General features: G+C 40.8%; 2 protein-coding genes across 3 annotated transcripts in view; one reads left to right on the forward strand and one right to left on the reverse strand.

Moving 5' to 3' along the window:
- The first annotated feature begins 818 nt into the window (after positions 1 to 818).
- Positions 819 to 10,432, forward strand: rab20 (RAB20, member RAS oncogene family). Its single transcript, XM_007891778.2, has 2 exons — positions 819 to 1,380; positions 8,966 to 10,432. Exons 1-2 carry the CDS (start codon positions 1,209 to 1,211, stop codon positions 9,478 to 9,480), a joined length of 687 nt encoding a protein of 228 aa, XP_007889969.1. The 5' UTR covers positions 819 to 1,208; the 3' UTR covers positions 9,481 to 10,432.
- A 3,152-nt stretch (positions 10,433 to 13,584) lies between these two features.
- The window catches only part of col4a2 (collagen, type IV, alpha 2), a 147,619-nt gene continuing 136,551 nt past the window's right edge, over positions 13,585 to 24,652 (reverse strand). For both annotated transcript variants that reach the window (XM_042333939.1, XM_042333938.1), the window contains exons 43-48: positions 23,496 to 23,594; positions 21,142 to 21,288; positions 19,414 to 19,530; positions 18,116 to 18,307; positions 16,442 to 16,728; positions 13,585 to 15,798 (exon numbers count right to left, since the gene is read on the reverse strand). In XM_042333939.1, the coding sequence (XP_042189873.1) occupies positions 15,538 to 15,798; positions 16,442 to 16,728; positions 18,116 to 18,307; positions 19,414 to 19,530; positions 21,142 to 21,288; positions 23,496 to 23,594 (1,103 nt within the window). In that variant the 3' untranslated portion in view covers positions 13,585 to 15,537. The remainder of the gene's footprint in view (positions 15,799 to 16,441; positions 16,729 to 18,115; positions 18,308 to 19,413; positions 19,531 to 21,141; positions 21,289 to 23,495; positions 23,595 to 24,652) is intronic.

Here is a 24,652-nt window from a genome sequence, read left to right on the forward strand (position 1 = left end):
TTAGTTCAGATATTGAAACATAAACACTACAAAAGAGTTTTACAATATTTGTTGCAGCAAATGTTTAACTAGTTATACAGATGCATTCTTAAAAGCAAACACGTTATCTTAACGAAAGATGGGCAAGCCTGTGCAGTCCCGTAGTGTAGTGGTTAGCGTGCTTGCCTCGCAAGCCAGAGGACTCGGATTCGATTCCCGGCCGAACCCTTACACAAGTTTTCTTACTCCACACGCCCTTGTTTACTTTGCAGTAAGTAGGAACCCGGTTGCCTAGCGGTAAGCAGGGACTGATTAGTGGATTACTTTCTGTGGGTAATTATCACTCCAAAAAAAATTCAATTCAATCCAAGACTGTTTGTGGGACACTGCAATTGGCTGCCATGTTTCGCCCACAAAATACACAATCAATCCACTTTACGATATATTCTGAGAAGCGCTTTGAGACATCTTGAAGATGTGATAAGGTGCTGTATCAAATGTAAGGATTATTATTATTATTATTAAGCCTATTCCGCCACCGTCAAGTGCTCTGGGATGCCACCCTACCCGAGGGGTGCTATAATAAATGCAAATTCTTGTGAAATAAAGAAATGTTATAGTCTCAAATGAACCTGTGCACAGCTGAAGTTGGGAAAGCGCTGCGTAAAGAGAGGATTGTATGGCAAAGCTCTCTCAGGGCTGCACTCTGTCCCTATTCCACTGGGAGCCAGTGAGCTGAGGCAGAGGCGGGATCCGGTGCTGGTGGTGGAGGAAGCCTCCTCCTCCCCTCCTCCCCACTTCCCCCATAAAAGCCCCAGTGAGGTGGGAGGAGAGGGAGGGTTCGTGTTAGTGGTCACGTCGCTTCAGGTCAGAGAGAGACACACACACACAGTGCGCCCACATCACACTGCAGCAAATCTGCCAGAGAGTCAGTCAGTCAGTCAGTCACACGCTCTGGAGGCTCCCACAAAAGAGGCTTTTATTTTTTAAAAAAAGCTCGTCCGTCTTGTTTCGCTTTCGTCAGAACAGAAGGAAAGCTTTGCTGCGCCAAAGTAAAGTTGTGGACGGAGACTGTGAGGAGAGAGAGAGAGAGAGAGAGTCTGTCCCGTGAGAAGCAGCTAAAGCTCTGCAGAGAGAGTGAGTGTGAGAGAGGGTGAGTGAGAGAGAGAGAGAGAGCAGCTCCTCTGCCCACAGGAGACCCTCCTCTTGGTTTGCAAACAGCCTCCACAATGATGAAGCCTGATGTCAAGGTGGTGATCCTGGGCGACATGAACGTGGGGAAGACCTCACTGCTCCACAGGTACATCGAGAAACGCTTCCAGGACACGGTGAGCACTGTGGGAGGAGCCTTCTACCTGAAGCAGTGGGGACCATACAACATCTCCATCTGGGACACAGCAGGTCAGTGTGTCATCCTGGGGGAGGGCGGGTGGGGAGGTAAATGGAGGGGTCTCCCTGGAGGTGACCTGACTCCCAAGCTGACATGCCTGGCAAAGGAATGTTGGAATGGAGCCATCTCTCTGTGGCAGTCTCTGGTTCCTGAGCCAGGCGGGTCTGCATTACTCCAGTCACTGGAGGGGGTGGGGGGCAGGGAGTCACCACCCTCAGCTCCTGCAAGCCAAAGCCCCAATAGATAGGGTGATCCCAGCTGGACTAGCAGCTGGAAAAGACTGCCAGATACCAGTGTCATCCTAACAGCAATGGCTTCAACCCTAAATCCTGGAGCTACCAGGCTCCTGTTCACTGGAGAAACTTGCAGTGGCAGACACTAGACGCCCAGAGGTAGGTTTAACAGCCAAAGTGGGTCACAGCAGGTAATGGTCACAGGGGTTGCTGTTTTTTGGGGTGGGAGAGGGGTCAGAATCGCCAAATAAGCAATGCCATTTTTTTGATTTGATGCAACAGTTGGAAATAATGTTATGGTAAGTAATTATTTTACTAAATTTACATTAAATAATAATCCCTCCAAAACCAAAAACAATAATAAATTGGTCATTTTCAATCTACGACCGTTTGTGGGACATTGCTGTGCGCAATTGGCTGCCGTGTTCGCCCACAAATATACAGTCAATTCACTTTACAGTGTGTTCTGTGAAGCGCTTTGGGACGTCCTCCCAACGTGAAAAGTGCTATATCAAATGCAAGGATTATTATTATTATTAAATGTGGCCATTCTGTCAATTGGGTCTGTACTAGCTGTTAGTGCAAATTGTCAATTCAATCCTACTGTCCTGTTATATCCTTATATGCCTTCAAGCCTTTATCTTACTTGTACCTGTCTGTGTCCTGTTTGAAACCCACAGTGCTTGTACCACATTTCTTGGCAGGGCATTTCAGGTTTGATTTGATTATTTACACTTAGTGAATTTGATACTGTAGCTCTTGTGTTCCCCAATGTTTACTTTTATTATAATAATAATCCTTGAATTTGATTTAGTGCCTTATGTCATTGAGATGTCTCAAAGTGTTTCATAGAATATACTTTAAAGTGGATTGATTGTACTTGAGATTTTGTTTCTAATGACTACTGCTGTATAAAAGGAGAAACTCAGTGAGCAGTTGGAAAACAGAATTGATTGTTTTGGAGATGACCTGTGAAAAACTTACCTGGTTCATTCCAATCGATTAGATTGGATCTGTTTATGCTGCAGCAACATTGGGTGGTATAACATTAATCCATATGTAATAAAGCTTCTCATGTAATAGTGTTGGTATAAAAATTGAATTTCTGGGTCCAATCTTTCCATCTATTTCCTCCTTTTTTTAACTTTTGAAGTGACTTCATGGGGAAATATGGCTACTGTAGCCCCACTAGTTGTTACACTCCCCAGCCAGCTTGTCCTAAGGTGGTGTGCCACTTTTCCTTGTCAACTATTTACAATTACATTAAAAGGAATAGCTTCCACAATGACATTTGCATGTGTACATTTAACTTCTTTAATTGAAAAACTTGCTCTATGGTAATTGGAGAGAAACCTGTGAAAGGAATTTTTGAAGTGTCAGAAAGTACTTGTGGTCTAAAAATATATTATTTGGTCATTCAATCCACAACTGTTTGTGCGACACTGCTGTGCGCAATTGGCTGCCGCTTTTTGCCAACAAATATAGTCAATCAATTTTACAATCTGTTCTGTGGAGTGCTTTGAGAAGTCTCAATGATGTGATCAAGCTCTTCATCAAATGCAACAATTATTATTAATGGGGGTCCTGCCAGTTCAGTTAAAGTGTTAAAGAATCTATGATGTTATTCAAAAGGGAAGAGATTTTCTTAGTGTTTTGGCCAAATTGGCTGTTTGTGGGACATTGCTTCTTGCAAATTGATTGTTGTTGGCCCCCCACCCCAATCCAACCCCCAGCTTGGGTGCAAACCCTCAATTGTCTCATGCCTTGGGACATCCTTCTGATGTGAAAGGTGCTTTATAATTGCAATTTGTTGTGTTCACCTATAATTACATAATCTGTATTTATAGTGAAATATTTTGAGATGTTTTGATGAGAGCAGGCACTTTATCAAATGCAAAATGTTTAGTTAATCAGATGATATTTATTACTGGAATTTGTATCAGATGTTGTAAGCATATGACTCAAATTAATCTCTGACCAAACCCCCGAGGAGTAATGTTTTGTTACTGTACAAAACTGGCTTTAAATTGTCCGTGTAGATGTTTGTGTAGTAATATACCTAATTTAGAGGTCCCCTTCTCTTTCCCCTGAAAACCTAAAAATGGATATATTTTAGTTTGTTTCCACAAACTTATTTTGGCAACAACAACTTGCACTTATATAGCACCCTCCACCCAGGGTAGCGGCTGAGAGCGCTTAACAGTGACAGAGCCTGACTCCGAGCTGGGTGGGGAATTGACCATAAGCACGGTCGAAAAGGAAGGTTTTAAGGCGGGACTTGAAAAAAGGGAGAGAAGGGGCAAGGCAGAGGGATTGAGGGAGTGTGTTCCAGAGCTTTGGGCTGTAGTGGCTGAAAGCACAACTTTCAATGGTGGAGTGGAGGGTGCGAGAGACGAGCAAGAGGCTGGTGCCAGTTGAGTGGAAGTGCTGGATGTGACATTTGGGAGTGAGCAGGTCGGGGAGGTGCTAGGAAATGAATGGATTTGAACACGAGTGTGAGGATCTTGAAGTCAATCTGTTCAGTGTTTAGGGATCCAATGGAGCATATACCAAGAAGGATGTTTTCTATAGAAGCTTTACTTTAAATCTTTTTTTTGTGAGGGGCAATGGTGGAAAAGTAAATTCTTTTTGCAGCAATGGCAACTGTATCTGAGTTCTCTTGTAACCTCAGACATTGTGTAACAAATTGTAGGTTTCAATTTTCAATCCGTCTCTAAACAGAGCATTATTTTGCAATTTGTTGCAATGTCTTTGGGTGATTTGGCGAAATAATGTCAGAGCTTGTTTAATTTTAAGTCCACCTCATTTGTTGTTGTGATCTGCCTATCTTAGTAACAATCACAGGACCTGAACTGGTCTGTTTGGAATGTGTTTTGACAAGTGAAGCTGCACTGTTTTCCTCATAGGTAATGTCTTTCAAGTATCACAGTTGCTCCACTCAGTAGTTAATGTTCTAGTTAAATTGTGTAAAAGCGATTCACCTGTTTAATATTTAACTCATTCTCTGAATATCTGGAGGAGGGAGATTAATGACAGAAGCTGGAACACTTTCTCTTTTTTTCCTATTCAATTGTGCTTAAATTGTAGTGGTTCAAAACAAGAGGCATCAATGACAATTCAGAGCACAGATAAAATATCCTTTTAGTAACAATAACTTTACCAGCCTAACTCAATTGGTAGCACTCTTGCCTCTGAATCAGAAGATTGTGTATTGGCATTTGGAGCTCGTATAGTCTAAGCTAACACTCCAGTGCAGTGATGGGAGTGTGCTGCATTGTTGGAGTTGCTGTCCTTTGGAAGAGACATTTAACCAAGGCTCTGATGGCATCTCAGAGCACTTGCTCTGTGCTTACTCCTTAAATTGGCCCACCAAGTGCATTGATACTACCTTTAGGTGTGTGTGTGCATGTAACAGGAAATGCATCCTGGTAGTCCATGGGATCTCTGCTGTTGTGCAACCTCCTTATGGAATAGTTCATGTGAATGGGTGTTGTGTAACTCTGCTATTTAAACTCCCATTGAATAGTCACAGGTCAAAAATTGCAAAATAGTTTTCCTTATTCTATCTATCTATTCTATCTCAACATGCGCATTGATTCTAACTACATTTGTATGTAAAGTTGTTAATGTAGTACCCTTGACACTGTGAAAGAGGGTTTCTTTCTATTCGTCCGGATTGTAAGCAATTTTAAGCCTCAGAAGAGAGGACTGAACTGCATTCTTCGGCCACAAATTCACTATTGCAATTTTTGTCACATTAAGGCTTGATTACGGGAACTACCTCCTCATCGACCTTCCCCTTCGCAAGCTGCAGATCATCCAAAACTCGTGTACTCTCATGCACCAGGCTCCGTGACCCCATCACTCCCACCCTCACCCAACTCCACTGGCTCCCCATCCCCCAGAGGATCGAGTTCAAGATCCTCGTCCTCACCTTTAAGGCCATCCATGGCCTTGCCCCTTCCTACTCTCTGACCTGCTGACTCTCTACCAACCTGCCCGCTCCCTCCATTCATCGGGCTCCGGCTTGCTCCATGTCTCCCGCCTGACCCGCCCTACCATCGGTGTCTGGGCTTTCAGCCTCTCTGCCCCCACACTCTGGAACTCCATCCCACGGTCCCTTCACCTCACTTCCTCCCTTGCCTTCTTCAAGGCCGGTCTCAAGACCCTTCTTTTCGATCGTGCCTTTGGTCTCCCTCCCACCTCTCTGCCTTCCCTCACCCCTACACCACCCCTCCCCCATGCTCGGGCTCTGACACCTGCCTGTTCAGCGCTTTGGGATGTCCTCCCGACGTGAAAGGCGCTCTATAAATGTAATTTTGTTGTTGTTGTAGTACTTGGTAATTGTAAGGCATTTATTAAAACTTGTGCTGATGGGGACATGAGGCTTTTTGATTTCACTCTTGACATTTAAACTTTCTCAGACAGTTAAACCAAGTCTCTAAGAACTTGTTTCACTACTTCATTTAGAGCATGTGACTCTACTTCTGTATAAAAAGAGCCAAGTCAGTTTGCTCCTTTATGTACATCAGCTGACCATATGACTTCTGAATTGTATATCGTGTCATAGACAGGTCATATCATGTCCATTTGCTACTGGGTTGAGTCCAGTGAACTGCTGCATTTTGCTAACAAATAATGAACGAAAAAACTATTGCACAGAAGCCAGAATATGATGATTATTCTTCAGTGCAGGAATTGTTTTTTTATTAAGTGAAAACTTATTTGCAGTTTTTATTTACTCACCCCACCCCACACAAATTCTCTCCTGCAATTTCTGCCTGAAAGTGCTTTTGACAATTCTTGTTCAACTGGGATTTACAAAGAGTGCACAACACTGAAATGGGTCACCTGGCCCAACCAATCCAGGCTGGTGTTGATACTCCACACAAGTCTTCACCCATTTTTTTACTTCCTCCCATAGTCTTCCATTTCCCCTCCTTCATGTGAAGGTCTAGCTTCCTTCTGAATATATCTGTTATCCTCTGAAGTGCAGTAGTTCCTCCTAAATTCTCTTTTGGATCTCTAATCACTATCTTGTATTTGTGTCTCATGATTACAGACTCCCCAACCAGTGGAAACAACATATTTATGTTAACCTTATCAAACCCTTTTATGATTTTTAAACACCTCCACTAGGTGCCCACATAAACAGCTCTTCTCCAGCAAAAAATGGCCTGATCTATCCAGTCTCTCCTGATAGCAGTAACCTGCCAGTCCTGGTATCACCCTCATACACCTATGCTGTACTCTTGCCATTGTTGCTGTATCCTTAATTTAGTTTGTGTGCTGACCACCCTCCATTACCTTGCTCATGTGGACATCATTTGTATGAATCTCGACAGTAAGTGATGATATTCAACCACAGAAATGGGTTGGGGGAGGGGGGGAAGAGAGCAACTTTTTATTAATTGTAGAGAATTCATTGCATAGTTTTCAGCAGAGTGTTTTTGTGGATGATGCTTATATTTATACTTAATAAAAGGTGAATTACAGTATTATATAATGATTATTACACTCTGTGCTTGGCACAAGCTTGATTTGGTGCATATAAGCCCCTTACAACAAGTAAATACATGTTCAGCACGCTTACGGAATGTTTAGCTTCTTTATGGTTTCCTTTTATTTTAGAATAGAAAGCCAAACCAAGGTCAAAAATTTTTACATTTTGATCCTTTCCAGTAGAAATGTTTACAAACTAATTTTGTTTTAATAAAACGTTTTTTTAAAAAAAACAAATAACTAGTCATGGCTTATTGTATGACTATGTGGTCTGGCATTCAAGCAAATGGAGAAAATTGAACATTACACTGATTGTTTTCTGAAGCAAACTTTTATTACCTGCAGCTGAACAAACTAAATTTTCTATATTGGATCAAAATCCTGAGTGAATGTTCCAAAGCAGTATTTGGATTAGAAAGGGAAGTTAACTCTTGTGATCCAGCTTGTCACATTACAATTTTTTTAAAAAAAATAAGAATAATTATTAACATACTGCAGGATTCATCTGGCTTTGATGCCAATATTTTGTTTTTCTGTGAAATGACTTGAAAACTCTAGCAAAACTAGAGAAGAAAGGAGAAGTGAATGATGAAAGTGAGATGTGAATTCCATGCTTTTTGAATCGATCCAGCAAAAGTTATGAAAAGTACTTATTGGAATACTTTACGGGGAAAAAATGAGTACTTTGTGCAGCTTTGATTGCTCAAAGTTGAAAGGATTTTCATAGCACTTTACCACATTTAAATGTCTCACATCACAGTGGTGGAATGCCTCTTCTCATTCTGGTGGGATGCATCCTGCTTACCTAATTCCGAAGTGTATTAGGTGAAGTTTTATGAGAGCTAAGGTTTGGGGACCCCAGAGTGTGCATTGGGGTGGTGCTGGAATTTAACCAACTAAATCACTTTGCAAGCTTCCCACACCATGTCCATTTAGGGTCAACCTACCTATTAGGACTTTGGCTTATAGGGCTAACAAAAGCCGAGTGGGCAGAATTCCTGCCCCCAGTGTCCAGTTTACTCCAATAACCGCTGATGGGCCAGGCTGCCTAATCTAACATCAACTGTGTTTTGGAGCTCTGTGAACCTGCTTAGCTCAGGAAATTGAACTCCCACATTCCACAAATTAATTCATTCCATAGTAAGGAAAATATCACCCAGGTTATTCTACATTAAAATAATGTTACTTGCTGCCATTTTTTTTCAAGGGATCTTTCTCTTGCAGGAAAGTGTTGTTTTAAACTTGACTTTTTGTGGTATTGGCTGTTTATTTTACATCAGAAATGTTTCTTTTATTGTTTGCTGTATATTATGTAGTTCTGTCATCTTAACATTCCAGACTCTTGTTTAGGGAAGCTTCACTTACTTGACTCCCCGCAGTGCTTTTTATAGTACAAGAATATGACTGAAACTGTTGTTTCACTGTCAAGTGCTTCTTGGACCCAATAAACTGATGGTAAACCTATGCTTTTTTGGACCAAATGCAGTTCTGTTTGCTGTGCTGGCTGTCAATGCCAGAAAATGGTCTGAATTGGGAGGTGGTGAGGAAGAACATTTCTAAAGTGGAGACCAGTTTGTTTTAACTACTGGCAAGGAGCGGGGGGGGGGGGGGGGGGAAGACAGGTGCTTTTCCAGTGCTTGTATGTCAAAATGTCTCAACACGTTTTTAAAAGTAATATCCAATAATATCACATTTGTATTTTGTTACTGTACATTGCAATTTTTTTTATGCAGATTGATTTTAAAAGCTTGTCTCATCAGTGTAACAGAATATTTGAGCAATACACAGTTAGCTAGGTTAAGTACACAAGTTCTATTTAACATAAACCAGGTTTATTAAGTCCTTTTCTTAATTTTTACAGGACGTGAACAATTCCATGGCCTCGGTTCCATGTACTGCCGAGGAGCTGCCGCTGTGATACTCACTTATGACGTGACCAACAGACAGAGCTTAAGCGAACTTGAAGACCGTTTTCTGGCGCTCACAGACACAGCACATGCTGAGTGCATCTTTGCTGTCGTAGGAAATAAAGCTGATCTCACGGACGAATGTGCCATAGTCCAAACCTCTGAGGTGGGAGAAGAGGAAGAAGTCTCTCCATCTACTTTGCACAAACAAGTGTTTATGGAGGATGCTATATATTTCTATAAACAAATCATTAAATACAAGATGCTTGAAGAAAAGGATGTGCCAGCAGCAGAAAAGATGTGTTTTGAAACCAGTGCCAAAACTGGCTATAATGTAGATTTGCTCTTTGAGACTATCTTTGAAGTTGTAGTTTCGTTTGTTCTAAAGAAGAGAGTTAATCCACCCCAGACTGTGGTCCTCAGACATAGTTTGAAGACCAAAAGGACTAAATCACCTTGCTGCTCTTAAGAGGTGAAATATTGAAAATGATATTTTGTATTGTAATCTCCATCTGTATGGGAGGTGAGAAATTCTAGTTTTAGAACTGTAAAGGATGAACCATTCTTCCTTTACAAGACATAACGACTCCAAGTGAAGTGCAATTCACACAGTGATCTGCATCACACAAGGGTCTAGAGTAAATGGATATTGTGATCTTGCTGATGAATTATGGCCTTTTGTTACATATGTGAAGTTTCCACGTAAAATTACTGTGGCAGCTGTCTTCTGCTGGTGACCAATTGTATGAGAAAAATATGGCTTCAAACTATTCTAAATTTAACGAACAGTTGCTGCATTTTATCACCTGAATAAAGCATTCAAGTCCTACTTTCTTTGACCTGTGTAGGTTGGACTTGTGGTCAACGACTGAAAGATTTAATGCCAGGGATGGCTGTTTTAAGCAAGATGCATAGAATGGTTTGGTTGGGGAATGCTTTAAAGGGGGTGTGAACTTTTTTCTTTTTTAGATAGCCTTAACCTGCAGCTTGATGGACCACAACTGAATATTTGCTTATTGAAGACCAAAGACCTATTTTCTTAAATGATACAAATTTAAAATTGAATGGTGAAGGCAATCTTGTAATGTGGTTACGTGCTTGTGCATGTAAGCATATGCCCTAAAATACTGATTAGTTGTTAACATTTAGTTTAGCAGTTTTCTAAATGCTAACATTTCCTGGTACTGGAGTGACTTTTGAATGATGTAATTCTCTGAATGTCTGGCCATGAAGTATCTTGGTGTCAGCAATGAATGTTTTTTGATACCAAATCCTATAGTGATTAGAATGAATACTTATCTTTTGGAGATGGTGTGTGCAATTACTAAAGGTAATTTTTCTACAATAAAACTGATTTGCACTGTAATCCAATATATGTTTTAATAATATGTATTGATATCTTGAATAAAATTATTTTTTTAAAACCAGTTATTTGTAATTAGTGTTGACTTTCAGTTATAATGGTTGGTTTGCTGCCCGTAGATTGGGAAAAAATTGCCACTGTATGATGACCCTTCATGCAAATTCAAATCTTTTTGTTGCCTTTGCAGTTAGGTGACTTTAAACTATTGTACAAGTGCTTTCTGCATTTCCCTAATGTCTCTCCTATGGGTAATTTTCTATCTACAACCTGGGAAACTTTTATTCCATGTGTTCAGTCTGTTTTGGTTTCAGTGGTGGTTGTTTTTTTTTGTACCTCCTGTAGTGGCTGACCTTTATCAGATCTGTTCCAAACAATTTGACTGTTGTAGATATTTCCATGAATTAAACCTGTTCAAATGGTGATCTGAAACTTGATTCTTCTAAATGCAGACGCCTCCAGCTCCACTGCATTTCATCAGCAATTTAGAGAAGGAGCTTCTATGAAGTGGTACTTCAGAGAATTCAGCCACAAGCAAGTTGCCATAATCAAATGTCTGTGTTGGGGCCTACCTCTTTTCCTTATCTTGTAAATGATTTGTCTTCTATATAGAATAGGAAGGTCTCTGCATTTCATGTTCATAGAATCTGGCCACATAGAAGGAGACAGGCTGCCTTATCAACTGGCTTGGACTTCAACAGTACCTTGGATTACTTCAGGCCCACCTGGTCCAGGAACCAGAATACCAAGAGCACAACAGAGAGTTGACTTGATTCCGACAATCCACTGTCAAGAAGATTGCCATGGAGTCAGATCATTCACTGCTTACCTTGTTTATTTTTTTCATACTCTTTGTTCACTGTCCTCCCCTTCCTGAGAATAGTCACTAAATTTATAAGCTTTGAAAGTTTAAAACTATATGAGTGGTTAGGATATAGTTGGGAGTATTGCACCCAGATCTGGTCACTGTATTAAGGAAATTATGTGGGTATGAATTCATTAGGATACCACCAACCTGAAGGTTCTGCTGGGACTATTTTCACTGGAGCAGTTTTTTTTTGGGGAAATCTAATACTGTAGCTTAAAAAAAAAAGATGAATGATTTTGAGAGGATAAAAAGAGTGGCCTTAAAAGTGGCTACATGAACATAAGAAATGCTGGACAAAAAAAAGACCACGGTCTATCTAGTTCACTTTCCACCTTCCTGGTGGACACATTCACATGTCCTGAACTACATATGTACTATATCCGATAATAGTTTTAGGAAATAACATCTAATCTGTGTTTGAAGGAATCAATACTTTCTGCTTTAACCCATCTCCCTAGGGAGCCTGTTCCACAGGTTTACTGAAATAGTGTTTTTGTAGATTTGATCTGAATTTACCCCTTTTCAATCACAGGCCATGTCCTCTGGTTTTACTATCTGGACTAGTTGAAACAGTCTGTCATGATCTATATTGTCAGCGCTTTGGGATGTCCTCCCGATGAGAAAGGTGCTCTATAAATGTAATTTTGTTGTTGTTGTAGCCCCTTTAGAATCTTAAAGACAGCAATCATGTCACCTCTCAATCGTTTCCAGTGTGAACTTGCCCAACTTACTAGGTCGCTCCTCATAGTCCATTCCCTCAATCATTCTGGTTGGTCTCCTCTGTATCCTCTCGATTTCTCCCATATCATTTTTGTACTGCGGTACAAAATCCTACATAACCACACTATTTTGACTTGCTATTGATCTATTGATACATCCCAAGATCTGGTTTCCTTTACTCCCTGCCACAGAGAATTGTTGTGATAGCTTCAGTTTATTGTCAATTAGGATCCCCAGGTCCTTTTCATTTTCCATATGTATTTTCCTTCCATTTGAATGGAAGGAAATGTCCCTTGCTGGATTTTTGTGCCCATGTGAAGTACTTTACATTTCTCCATATTGAATTTCATCTGCCACAGATCTGCCTAATTCCCAAGTCTATTCAAATTCTCCTGTAACCTATTTTGTTCAGCTTTGCAATCTACCACCTTCATTAAGTGCAAACTTAGCCACTGTGCTTGCGACTCCTCATTTCACAACAATATTAAACAAAAGAAGTTGAAAAACAGATCTTTGTGGAACTCCACTGGTTAACATTTTCCCAGTTTGATAACATTCCCTGTACCACCACCCTATGGGTTCTTCTGGTCAACCAGTTACATATCTATAATATGCTTGCACTGATTCCAACTTTCTTTAATTTCAGTACCAGCCTCTCAAGAGGAACTGTATCAAAGGCCTTACTAAAATCCAGATATACAACATCCACAGCTTTACCTTTATCAAACATCCTTGTCTACTGTCAAAGAAAACCAGTACATTAAAATTGGCAAGACCTTCCCTTCTTGAACCACATTGGCTATTGTTTATGATTTTATGTCTGTCTAGGTGCTCTGTGATTTTATCTTTAATAAGTCTCCATAATTTTACCCAAATGGACTTCAAACTTACTGGTCTGTAGTTTCCTGGATCACTTTTGTTACCTTTCTTAAAAATAGAAGTAACACCTGCTTTTTTCCATTTCAGTACCTCTCTGATTTCTGAAAGATTTGTGCCAGTATTTCTGTGACTTCCTCCCTTAGCTCCTTAAGGATCCTCAGATGCAATTTATCCAGCCCTGAGATTTATTTACATTAAAGTTTGCACTCATTAGACTGGGATGTTAAAAGGAATTGTTTTACAGTTATCACCACAAATTACTGATGAATTGGAATCCATTTCCAGCAATTTAAAAGGAATTGGATAAATGCATGAGAGAAAAATAGTAAAGTTGTATAAAAGTATACAGGCAGAGGAATAGGATTAGTGTATGGCTGAACTATCATCAATACAGATGCTCCAAACTGTTCATAATGTTTGGTTTGAGTACGCTATCATAATTCACACTCTAGAATGTTTGATAAGAATATAAGAATTTGCGAAAGAAGACCAGAGTCCATCTAGTTTGCCTTCCACCATCCTGGCAGTTCTTTGACATGTCATGTCCCAAACTATACACAGTATCCTGAGTTTTATTTTCTAGCAGAAATCTGTTCTTTGGTGATTGTCATGGGTGAATATTTTGCAGTTTCTCATGATCACCAAAAACGAACAGAACTCTGGATCTTGGAACTCCCAATCCAACAAATAAGCATCACATAATATGCAGAAGTATAAAAAATAAATAAGAAAAAGAGGAAACCATATTAAAACCATAACAGAATGGTAAATAAGTTTTAATTTGGATAATTACATCAAATGAAAAGCTTTTACTCCTCATACAATACATATAAAAGGGATGTTATGTACACATGATTACTACTCTATCAAATTTGGTTTCTGTTTTTTTTTAAGAATTTCATCTTTTCAGTTTAATGGTCCATTTGGTTCCACCTATGATGTACCAACACTGTGGACTGGTAGTGCAATAACGCAATACATAACTTAATGATTCAAGTTCCATCTTGTTCCACAACTAGAGTGGCTGAAAAGCAATAAAGCACCTTTGTTTACTTATTAATTCTGACTACCAGTATAATCCAATGTTGCCTATTGCCAAATTAACTACGAGTCAAGTGTCAAACATTCAATGAAATAATGTCATGATATATTAAAATGCTGTGTAAAAAATAAACCATCAAAGCAACAGAGTAAGCGCAGTATTAATGTATAAATTGCAAGGTGTCTGCAAAGGAGATACTATGACTACAGTGTATTACTATTTTTAAAGTCTCAAGAGATTGTGAGGGGTGGTCTTTGTACAATTCCGAAGTTTGACATTTGACAGAATATCACATATAAGCCTGGTAGAATTCCCCTGCAATGTAATGCAAAACATTTCTTTACATACCTACAGTAATAAAAGCACAGCAAGCCCAACACCAGCCTGTGAAAGTCTCGCTGCACCATTTTTAGCCATTGACCTTAATGCCTAACCCCAGAACTGACTGAAATTGTATTTTTGCCACAAATTCAAACTAAATTATGTTTTCTAAATTGTCCTTTATTTATTATAAAAATATAGCAATTGCAATGGAGTGATTTCTAAGCTTGATTAGAATCTCTCGATTCAACTAGTCACAAACCATTTGAATCCTTAATAACATTATAGCTTAACAATTCACTCTGGTTGGAAGGGTGCACATAGTAGACACCAGCACTACTGCTAGACAATCATTTTTTTAAAAAGCCTGCCACTACCTGTTTGTGGCAGATTTCATCCTTTCCCCTAGTACTGGTAGCAATGGTTTAGCCACCAGCAAAGTTCAGGGAAATAGACTGGAGAGGCTAATGGTGGCACATTAGTGGAAGTGCTGATCTGTCAGCCAATTTCTAATGTAGATAATGGCAGAAGAAATACATCTAGAGAGGATTGCCTTTTGTGAGACTTTTGGTTACTTTCACATGCAGAAAACATGAAAGTCGAGTTACTATCAGTGCCAACCTGCTGCTATGCAAATCCAGGATTGTTGCTTAAAATCAATGGTAAATGATGCATTCCATATACATAAGTCTTCTTTTAGTAATTATAACATTTACGGATTTATGTGCATTTTTCAATGAATATATATTATTAATGCTAAATGCTTATCTTACTGTTTTGTGGTACAATGGTGTATTTGAAATTCAATTCCCCAACATTCCCATCGCATCTTCATTTGACTTGTACACATTGAATTTCAAAGGCCTTGAAATTGATGTAAAACGTCATGGTTTATCGCAGGCCTAAAACATTTGCTCTCCAAAATCATCCAAATGTTTAATATATATATATGAACTACTGGATATAATAATTAAAACTGAAGTGGTTTTAGTAGTCATGAAATTCATATTTTGCTTTTCCTGAAAATGGTACCATGTTTTACTGTATTAGCATTAGTAATCTCTGCTTCAATGAGGTTACTTTTGGCATGAAAAAGAAAGCGGAAAACTGAGTGCATTAATACAGCTAAGTGGAATGCTGAACCTAAAGCAAGTAGATGGATATATTACTTGGATCGTCGTCAGATTGTTTTCTGTGTTTTGAGGTAACAAATTTGAACATAGCACCATTTAATCAAAGCAAACATTTTTTTCTTTTGTTTAAATACTTCTGGGTTTTTTTTGGTCTCAAAATTGTAACATCAGAAAGATGGGCTGTAAGGCTGCTTTGGGGCTTCTTATAAATTCTTCATACACACTTGACATCGCCCTACTCGAGTTAGAAGCTGTCCAGCTTTCAGAGTGTCTGGTATAGGTTCAGTCTCAAACTGCTGGTTAGGATCCACTGTGGAAAGCCAGAAGCTGTACTTATTGGCAAAGTAGTGACATGAACCACGAGCCCCATTGCATTCGACAAATGGTGTTGCACGAAAATCTTCCAGACAGCTGCCAGGAGAGACCAGTGACTGTCCACCACCTTCATTGCCTGCTGATGTGTGCTGCAGAAACAAACAAGAACATTGGTGCCATGCACATAAGACTCCAAATCAGTTTCTACAAATTAGCAATACAGTCAATACAGATAGCAGCAAATACACTGGATAAGTAACCTTTGGCTCAATAAATATTGATAACTTTTGTTAAATGTTATGCAGCCAGAATCAAAGAAAATTACATTTTTGATTTGTAAACATTGTCATTGCTGTTTGTTCAGTCAAATTCTAGGTTTGAACAAATTCTGTATGAATTGCTTTGAGATGTCCTCCTGACGTGAAGATGCTATATAAATGTAAACTGTAGTACCAATAACAAAGATTCTAAATTAATTAACCTTCTCTTGAAATTTAGTGTTCTCTTTCACCAAGAATTGTTTTGTACGCTAGGACCAATTTTATCTTTAATCAACCAGATATCTGACACATGTGAAAACTCTTCACCATGCTTAAGAGTACCCAAGCAAGAGTAAGAGTTCCACACATGTGTGCTCCTATGTATGGAAATTTCCCTGTGTTTGGAATGGAATGCGCACTCTCTTATACAAACATACAAACAAGAAGTAACTGCGCATGGAAGCAGAAAGATTGCAAAAGATTTATAAAGTCACTCTACATAACTCTATAATAAAATGATTTAAAGCATTACCATTAGGAAAGAGTAGCCAATCCATAGACCGCGCCAACCATTGGGGCATTGTGGGATGGTTATATCCTGACTGTGGACAGCAACAGCAAGGGAAGGTGCTTCACATACTGAGCATCGGCTGATGTACGGCTTGATATCATCATCAGCCACAGGCATCATCGGAATGGGGGCATTTGTAGACAACCAGAAGGATTTATCATTTCTGCTTGCAAAGTAACAAACTTCGTTGATGTTACAATACACGAATGGCATTGTGCTGAACCGTGGCAAACAGGAGCCAGCCAGGCCTAAAGGAAACATAACAGTAAAGAGTCATTTTTTTTAGAAACAATACACTTGTGTTACATCACACATATATTAACCCTGATGTTTCCTACCACTCTTTTTTGCAGTGTCTGTCATCATCTATTACAAATGAGTTCTTTCCATAAGAACAAGTTAGACACGTGTGGGTGAAAATTGCATTGAATGTTATGTGCATCAATTGTGGTTATGTTGGCCACTAATAGGAATTCTCATTATGACATTCAACATAATTTTTATGTTTTATGTTTTAAGCCTCAATATCAATGTATACGGAATATAAGGAAAGGGTCAAATTATTTACACATCCATAAGATGTTTAAGCACGCTGAGACATCGCGTGCGTGAAGGGCACTATATAAATTCGGGTTGTTGATGGATCGCAAGCATCACAGAAAAGGAGAAACAGAAGAGCAGCAAGGGCGGTGGTATTCACATTAACTTGAGAAAGTTTCGGATGAGATAGATGTGTCACAGGAGTATTTGGAGAAGTTGGCTGGATAGGCTACTCCTGCCTGAAGCTGTACTCACAGATAGAGAGGGATACACACACTCATAGACCCAGAGAGACATGCAGTCACTCACAGACAGAGAGAGGCACACATACACACAAACAAACACTCACAGTGAGATGAACACTCACAGATACAGAGAGACACACACATACTCACAGGCCCAGGGACACTCACAGACACAGATAGACACACACTCAAAGATACAGAGAGAGACATACACTCATAGACAGACACTCTAACATCCAGAGAGACATGCGCTCACTCACAAACAGAGATACACTCAGAGACACGCGCACACATACAGACAGAGAGAGACACTCACACATACATACAGAGGAGAGAGATACAGACAGTCACAACAGCCAGGGCTTCGGGGTGAGTGCAGCCCATTTCCCGCTCGTGCCTCACTGTGCATGTGTGCCCAGAGCCTCTCTGGCCACTGTAGCATCAAGTAAACAGATGGCAGCAGTGCGAGAGGCCCAGGGGCCCAAGCTCACCGTGCTTACAGCTTTGTAGCATAGATGGGTGCTTGTAGTGGAGAGGGATGCTTGTAGTGAAGATGGGTGTTTGTAGCGGAGACGTGCGTTTGCAGCGGAGAGGGGCTGTTTTAGCAGGGAGGGGGTATTTGTAGCGGAGGATTGTTTGTAGCGGGGGAGTGGGGGGAGGATTTGTAGCGGGTTCTGAGGAAAAATTGCGGCTGCATTTTTCTATTGACCTAACGATGAGCTTAGACTTGAATGCCAAATTCAATATAATGAGGTAGAGTAGATTTTGATTCAGTAATGAGAATATCTGGAGTTTGTTCTGTTAGTTTTGATGTAAAAACGAATGGATCACACTAGCTTTCCAAACATACCCAAATCCTGGTTATGAGACTTTTCCTGTCCCTCCACATATAACATGCTGAATCCATCCCAAACCATGTTCATGCCAAGTGGGCAAGGAGGCACTTGTTCTGACTGACTGTGCTTTACTAGAAGGTAGCCAACACTAACACTTCGGCCTGGCATTCCTGGCATACCTTGAGAACCTGATCTCCCAGGCTCACCTAAAAAAAATAGAGGAGACAATTTTAAGGTAGTCATTTTATTTTAAAAATAGACAATGTTGGCAAAATATATCAGGTCAATCAGGGTCTGGACATTAAGTTAAAGTTTGGGACATGAGCCTACAACAACAACAACAACAAGATTCCATTTATTGAGCGCCTTTCACGTCGGGAGGACGTCCCAAGGCGCTGTACAGTTGGGACAGGACCCGAGCAGGGGGGAAATGGTCAGGGTGAGGGGAGGGAAGGGAGGGAGCGAGGAGGGGGTAGAGAGTCGAGAGGGGAGCTGAAGGCACGGTCAAAGAGAAAGGTCTTGAGAATGGCCTTGAAGGAGGAAAGGGAGGAGGCAAGGCGAAGGCACTGGAGGATAGAGTTCCAGAGCCTAGGGGCTGAGAGGCCCGGCCACCGATGGTAGGGCGGTTGGGGCGGGGGATGTGGAGCAGGCCGGAGCCAGAGGAACGGAGGGTACGGGCGGGTAGGTAGGGGGATAGTAGGTCGGAGAGGTAGGAGGGAGCAAGGCCGTGAATGGCCTTGTAGGTGAGGGTGAGGATCTTGAATTCGATCCTCTGGGGGATGGGGAGCCAGTGGAGGTGAGCGAGGGTGGGAGTGATGTGGTCCCGAAGCCTGGTGCGGGACAGTACACGAGCTGCAGAGTTCTGAATGACCTGCAGCTTGTGGAGGGAGGTGCCGGGAAGGCCGGCGAGGAGAGAGTTCCCATAGTCCAGCCTTGAGGTGATAAAGGCGTGGACCAGAGTTTCAGCAGCGTGAGGGGTGAGGTAGTCCCGTAGTCTGGCGACATTCCGGAGGTGGTGGAAGGCGGTGCCAGTTGTGGCACGGATATGGGGGAGAAAGGACAGCTCAGGGTCGAACAGAACCCCGAGGTTCTGACTGGCTTTGAGAGGTGGAGAGTGCAGCCTTGGATGCTGATGCGGTCAGCGCCTAGATCAGCCTAAATCAGAAGATCAGAATTACATTCCAAGTGCAGTTTCAAGGGTTGCATCTATATGAGCAGCAGAGAAAACATTGACTCCAACTAAGAGACTACATATTTTTACAATTTGTATTAATATTTTAAAGCTTGTTTGTAACAGCTGATGACAACTTACCTTCGTATCCCAGTGTACCTTGCTGACCCATTAGACCTGGATCACCTCTAGCACCTGTCAACCCATGAGCACCACTGCGGCCAGGAGTCCCTTGTTGTCCTTGTGGACCAATTGAGCCTGAAGATCAGAGATAAATACAGGTATTAAGGATACTGTGCACACATAGATGTTGGTTGGGATAATCCTGTCTCCAAACAACATTCCTTTGTTATAGAGTGAGAGAAAGCGAGAATTACGTTCACATGAAGAAAAACAGAATAAGGATTTTTGGAAAGTACAGCGTATCTGGCACTCCAGGACAACTGATAATTATGCGCTAAGAAACGTAAAAAGAAAAATCACAAGGTTTTGTTTGGTCAGCCAGATGTCTGACAAATGCAGAAACCCGTCATCATGCTTACGAATATCCAAACTAAGCTGAGAATTCCATGCATCCCATTTACGTGTGGAAATTCCAGAGATAGATTGTTGGAATGGAATGCATACTTTCTCCCTGGAGAGACGCATCCTGTTAACCTGATTCCAGAAAATATTAGGTTCAGGTTGTCAGGAACCAAGGCTTGGGGCCACCAAAGTGTTTGTTGGGGTACTGCTGGAGACTAAACAGCTAAAACCACATAGCTTGCCATTGATACAACTGTTTGGTAAGCTTCCCATGGGGGTAGCGTCCCAGAGCGCTTGACAGTGGCAGAGTCTGACACTGAGCAAGGGGGAGAGGGAGTGGGGAGGTGATCGTAAGCACAATCAAAGAGGAAGAGTTTAGGCGGAATTTGAAAGTGAGGAGGGATTGAGGGAGAGAGTTCCAGAGTTTCGGAACGTAGTGGCTGAAGGCATGACCACCGAAGGTGGAGCGGAGCGGATGAGGGACAAACAGGAGACCAGAGCCAACTGAGTGAGGCAGCGAGTGTGGAGTGTGGGTTAAGCAGATCGGATAGGTAGGGAGGTGCGAGGGCATGAAGGGATTTGAAAACGAGTGAGAGGTTCTTGAAATCAATCCATTTGGCAATTCAGATCCAGTGAAGCTTGGCAAGGACTGGTGTGATGCGGGTACAGTTTTGGGCGGGTGAGTATCCAGGCAAAGGAGTTTTATATAAATTGAATTTTGTGTATGGTGGAGCTGGGGAGACCAGCGAGGAGGGCATTGGAATATCCAGTTGGGAAATGACGAAGGCATGGACAAGGATTTTGGCTGCATTGGTTGTGATGTACGGATAGAGGTGGGCAATGTGACAGAGGTGAAAAAGAGGTCCTGGTCATGGAAGCGTTAACAGGTGCATAATAATAATAATAATAATAATCCTTGCCTTTGATATAGCGCCTTATCACGTCTTCGAGACGTCTCAAATTGCTTCACAAAATAAACTGTAACGTGAATTTACTGTATATTTGTGGGCAAAACGCGGCAGCCAATTGCGCAGTATCCCATAAACAGTCGTGATTGAAGTGACCAATTTATTATTTTTTTGAAGGAATTATTACCCCTGGAAAAGTGATCCGCCAATGGACTAACAACCGGGTTCCTACTTACTGCTAGGTGAACAGAGGTGTGTGGAGTAAGAAAACTTGCCCAACATTTCGCACTGTCGGGAATCGAATCCAGGTCTCTTGCTTGCAAGATGAGTTCTCTAACCACTGAGCTATAGATCTGCATGGGAGGATTCTCTACCCCCAGTGACTGGTCTGCCCTTCAAAATCCTGCCGATATTCATAAAGTAATTTCCCTCTTACCTGGATCGCCAGGAAATCCCTTAGGGCCTATATCACCTCCAACACCAGGGCTTCCTTGCAATCCAGGCAGACCAGGAGGACCGAGAGGTTTTCGGATGAATCCTGGTATAGGAACCGGTCCTGGTATCCCTGCAATTCCTTGTATCCCTGCAATCCATTCAAATTAGAAACAGAATAAGCAAAGTAAGAAATGTTACTGTTTAACATTCCACTTGTAGTCATTGCATGAAAAGTCCATTTTGCCTCTGATTACAGGCAGGGCTGAATTTCCCTTGGTCAAAGATTAACTTAAATAACTGGAAAGGTAATTCATATTAAAACAGGAAACTGTAAACATAACTTCACAATGTTATACAATGTTCACATAAATTCACTAATAGATGGAGAAAAATCAAAGGATTTGATGTGATTATTGTTCATTCACTGAAAGTTTCCAATGTAATAATAGTAATGATCCTTGCATTTGATATGGCGCCTTATCACATCATTGAGACGTCTCAAAGCCCTTTACAGGGAATACTGTACAGTGGATTGACAGTGTATTTTTGTGGTCAAGACGCAGCAGCCAGTTGTGCATATAAATGTCCCACAGACAGCCATGAGTGAGTGACCAATTTTATTTGGGGGATTGTTGGCCAGGACAATGGCAAAAACTCCCTTCTCTTTTTGAACAGTGGCATGGGACCTGAACAGGCAGATGGGACTGTGGTTTAACATCTCATCCGAAGAACGGGAGCTCCAACAATGCAACCCTCCCACCCCCCTCCCCTGCCTCTTTGGAGTGCCAACTTAGACTATGTGATTCCAAGTTTCAACATGGGGCTTGAACCCACAACTTTCTGACTAAGAGACATGAGTGCTACCACAGCCAGCCTGACAAACAATATAATTATCAGCAAGCTAATAATTACTAAGTTATTTTTCAAAGCACTTTGGATTCAAGTTACAAGAAATCATCATGCCTTTGTGTAAAGCACCATTAAGGCCACATTTGGAATACACATTTCACCCACAAAATATACAGTCAACTCGTTTTACAGTGTATTCTGTGAAGTGCTTTGAGATGTCTCGAAGACGTGAGAAGGCGTTATGTCAAATGCAAGGATTATTATTATTACTGTGTTCAATTCTGGACTCTCAGCCTTCAAAAAGACATTAATGTTTTGGATGAGGGTCAGAGAAAAGCAACAAAACTATATATGGGAGCTAGAACTCTAGCTTAAGGGGAAAGCCTTGAAGAGCTGTTGATAAAGCACTTGCCAGGAAAACAGCAGTATAATCATCGTCCCATACCTCCCATCCCAGAAAAAAGCATCATGGGACATAAATAGTGCCTTCTCCAGGGAATCTCATGTACATTATGCTGACTTGGTATGAACTTGGCTCCGACCCATTGGAACTGGGTATGGGCAGGACAGTGTCTAGAGAACTAAAAGTCATGGATTTAAAATTAAAAGCTTCAAATGAGAATATAGATCAAAAGGATTTTCTTAATAACAATAATCCTTGCATTATAGTGCCTCTCATGTCAGGAGAATGTCTTAAATAGCTTCATAGTGACTGTGCATTTTGTAGGCGAATTCGGAGATGGATGGAAGCAAGCAGGAATAGAATGTAGGGAATGTTATCTGTAAAGGGAGGTAAATTGAGATTGATTGGTGAAACGTAGAAATGATGAAATGCAAGTTCTTCTTGATACCCAATGAGAATTAGGGAGTATTTTATGTAGAATCGTCCCACAGGAGGTAGAGCGAGTCAAATAGAGGATTGAGGAGGTTTTGTAAAGTCTGCCACAGCGATGGACTCGATAGATAGAGTGAGTAGCCTTTCTTCATTTCATGCTTTCTTCTGATCATTTGGTAGCTTTAATTCATGAACAAAGATTTTCAAAAGATCTTATCTGTGATATTTCAATTGCTCTCTGGTGTAAATGTTGAGAGTTTTGTGCTCTAAATAAGTTTACCCCAAAGCAGAGCTGTCCTGCAGATTGATGTCCTACCCTATTGTGGTCAGCTATTTCTTGCCTGGATTCAAAATTGTTTTCAATGGTAATCTCTCATTCTACATCTTTCAAGGTGTGCTTAATGATATAGGAACCCACCCAGGGCAATTAAGTGAGCCGCACCTACTCAGAGAAGTGTTACAACAATGTAATCGTCCACAGCTATTAATGCAATATGAAGGAAAAGATTTCTGTAGTTTCTTCAAAATATACTGTATTCCTGGCTACATGATATAGTTAAATGAAATGCCTAATCTATAAATGAATCATTTTCCTGCAGTAAATCAAATGCAGTCTAGACTAGTATTTAGCAAACAAAGTAGACAAAACATGAAAAGGAAATAGTGCTCACCAGGTAATCCAGTTATACCCTTCGGCCCACTAGGGCCAGTGTTACCCGGTGGTCCAGATCGTCCAGGGTAACCCATCATGCCTTGATCACCCTTTTGACCTGGCAAAAATAAATCAATTACAAGTAAATTGAGAACAAGATAAAATAATGCTTCTTTCGGGCTTTTCAGTGCTACAGCCTGACTCCATTATAGTGAAGCGCACCGAGACCTTATGCTATGTGAAAGTTGCTATATAAACCCAAGTTGTTGTTGTTGCTATATCTAACTTATGCACCTAATCAGAACATTCAAAGACTGTTCCACGTCCCCAAAAAAGCAAGTGATTTCTGCTGCTCAGTATAAAATCCCTTCTCCAATTCAACTCACGCCTTTGCCTCTTCTACCACACTGAAGTCCTACATGATTTAAAATCTATTGCTTCATTTAATGCTTCAAATCAGTCTAAGTTTACTTGTATCCAGGATGACCTCTTTGTTAGGTGCCAGTTAACGTTAAATAGATACACTGTCTAATTGTATAGCAGTGTCTCTAGGAAGTCATTCAGCACACACATTCATGCTTCTGCACGCTGCAGCTGTTTAAAATTTCTAGCATAGTCATATTAGCAAATTCCTAACTGGGACTTAAGTAAATGATCTCTTATGAGCTATATTGCATTGTAAAAAGATATTAAACATATGAGGGCATTGACGCTCTCAAAAATCTTTGTATCCCGTGATTTTCAATATTTACGTAGATTTGTATAGTTTGTACAGCACGGAAACAGGCCATTCAGTCCAACTGTTCTGAATTTTGAGGGATATCATCTGTTTGACTTAACAAAGCCATCCAGTTTTACTGTATTGTCAGTAAATCTGTAACAGTATCATGGGATTCAAATTCTCTGCAACTGAAACTATTTCTGAAGAAAAAATTATGCAAATCACTGGAGTGATGTCAAGTGATAATTACCACTTTGACAGAAAATGAAGTTGAAACATGTCCTTAAATATCGTGCTTAACATTCTGCCTCCCCTCCCCACCCTACCCCGATTAAAAATCAGTTTCCTTTTTTCATGAGCGCCATCTCACCTTTATATTTTCCGTTTCCTACTCTTTGCTAAACTTACCTTTAATTTATGGCAACTTTCAAGCAAACAATTATTTACTAACATTT

The sequence above is a fragment of the Callorhinchus milii genome, unplaced genomic scaffold (genome assembly GCF_018977255.1).
Source record: "Callorhinchus milii isolate IMCB2004 unplaced genomic scaffold, IMCB_Cmil_1.0 Scaffold4, whole genome shotgun sequence".
Taxonomy (NCBI): Eukaryota; Metazoa; Chordata; class Chondrichthyes; order Chimaeriformes; family Callorhinchidae; genus Callorhinchus; species Callorhinchus milii.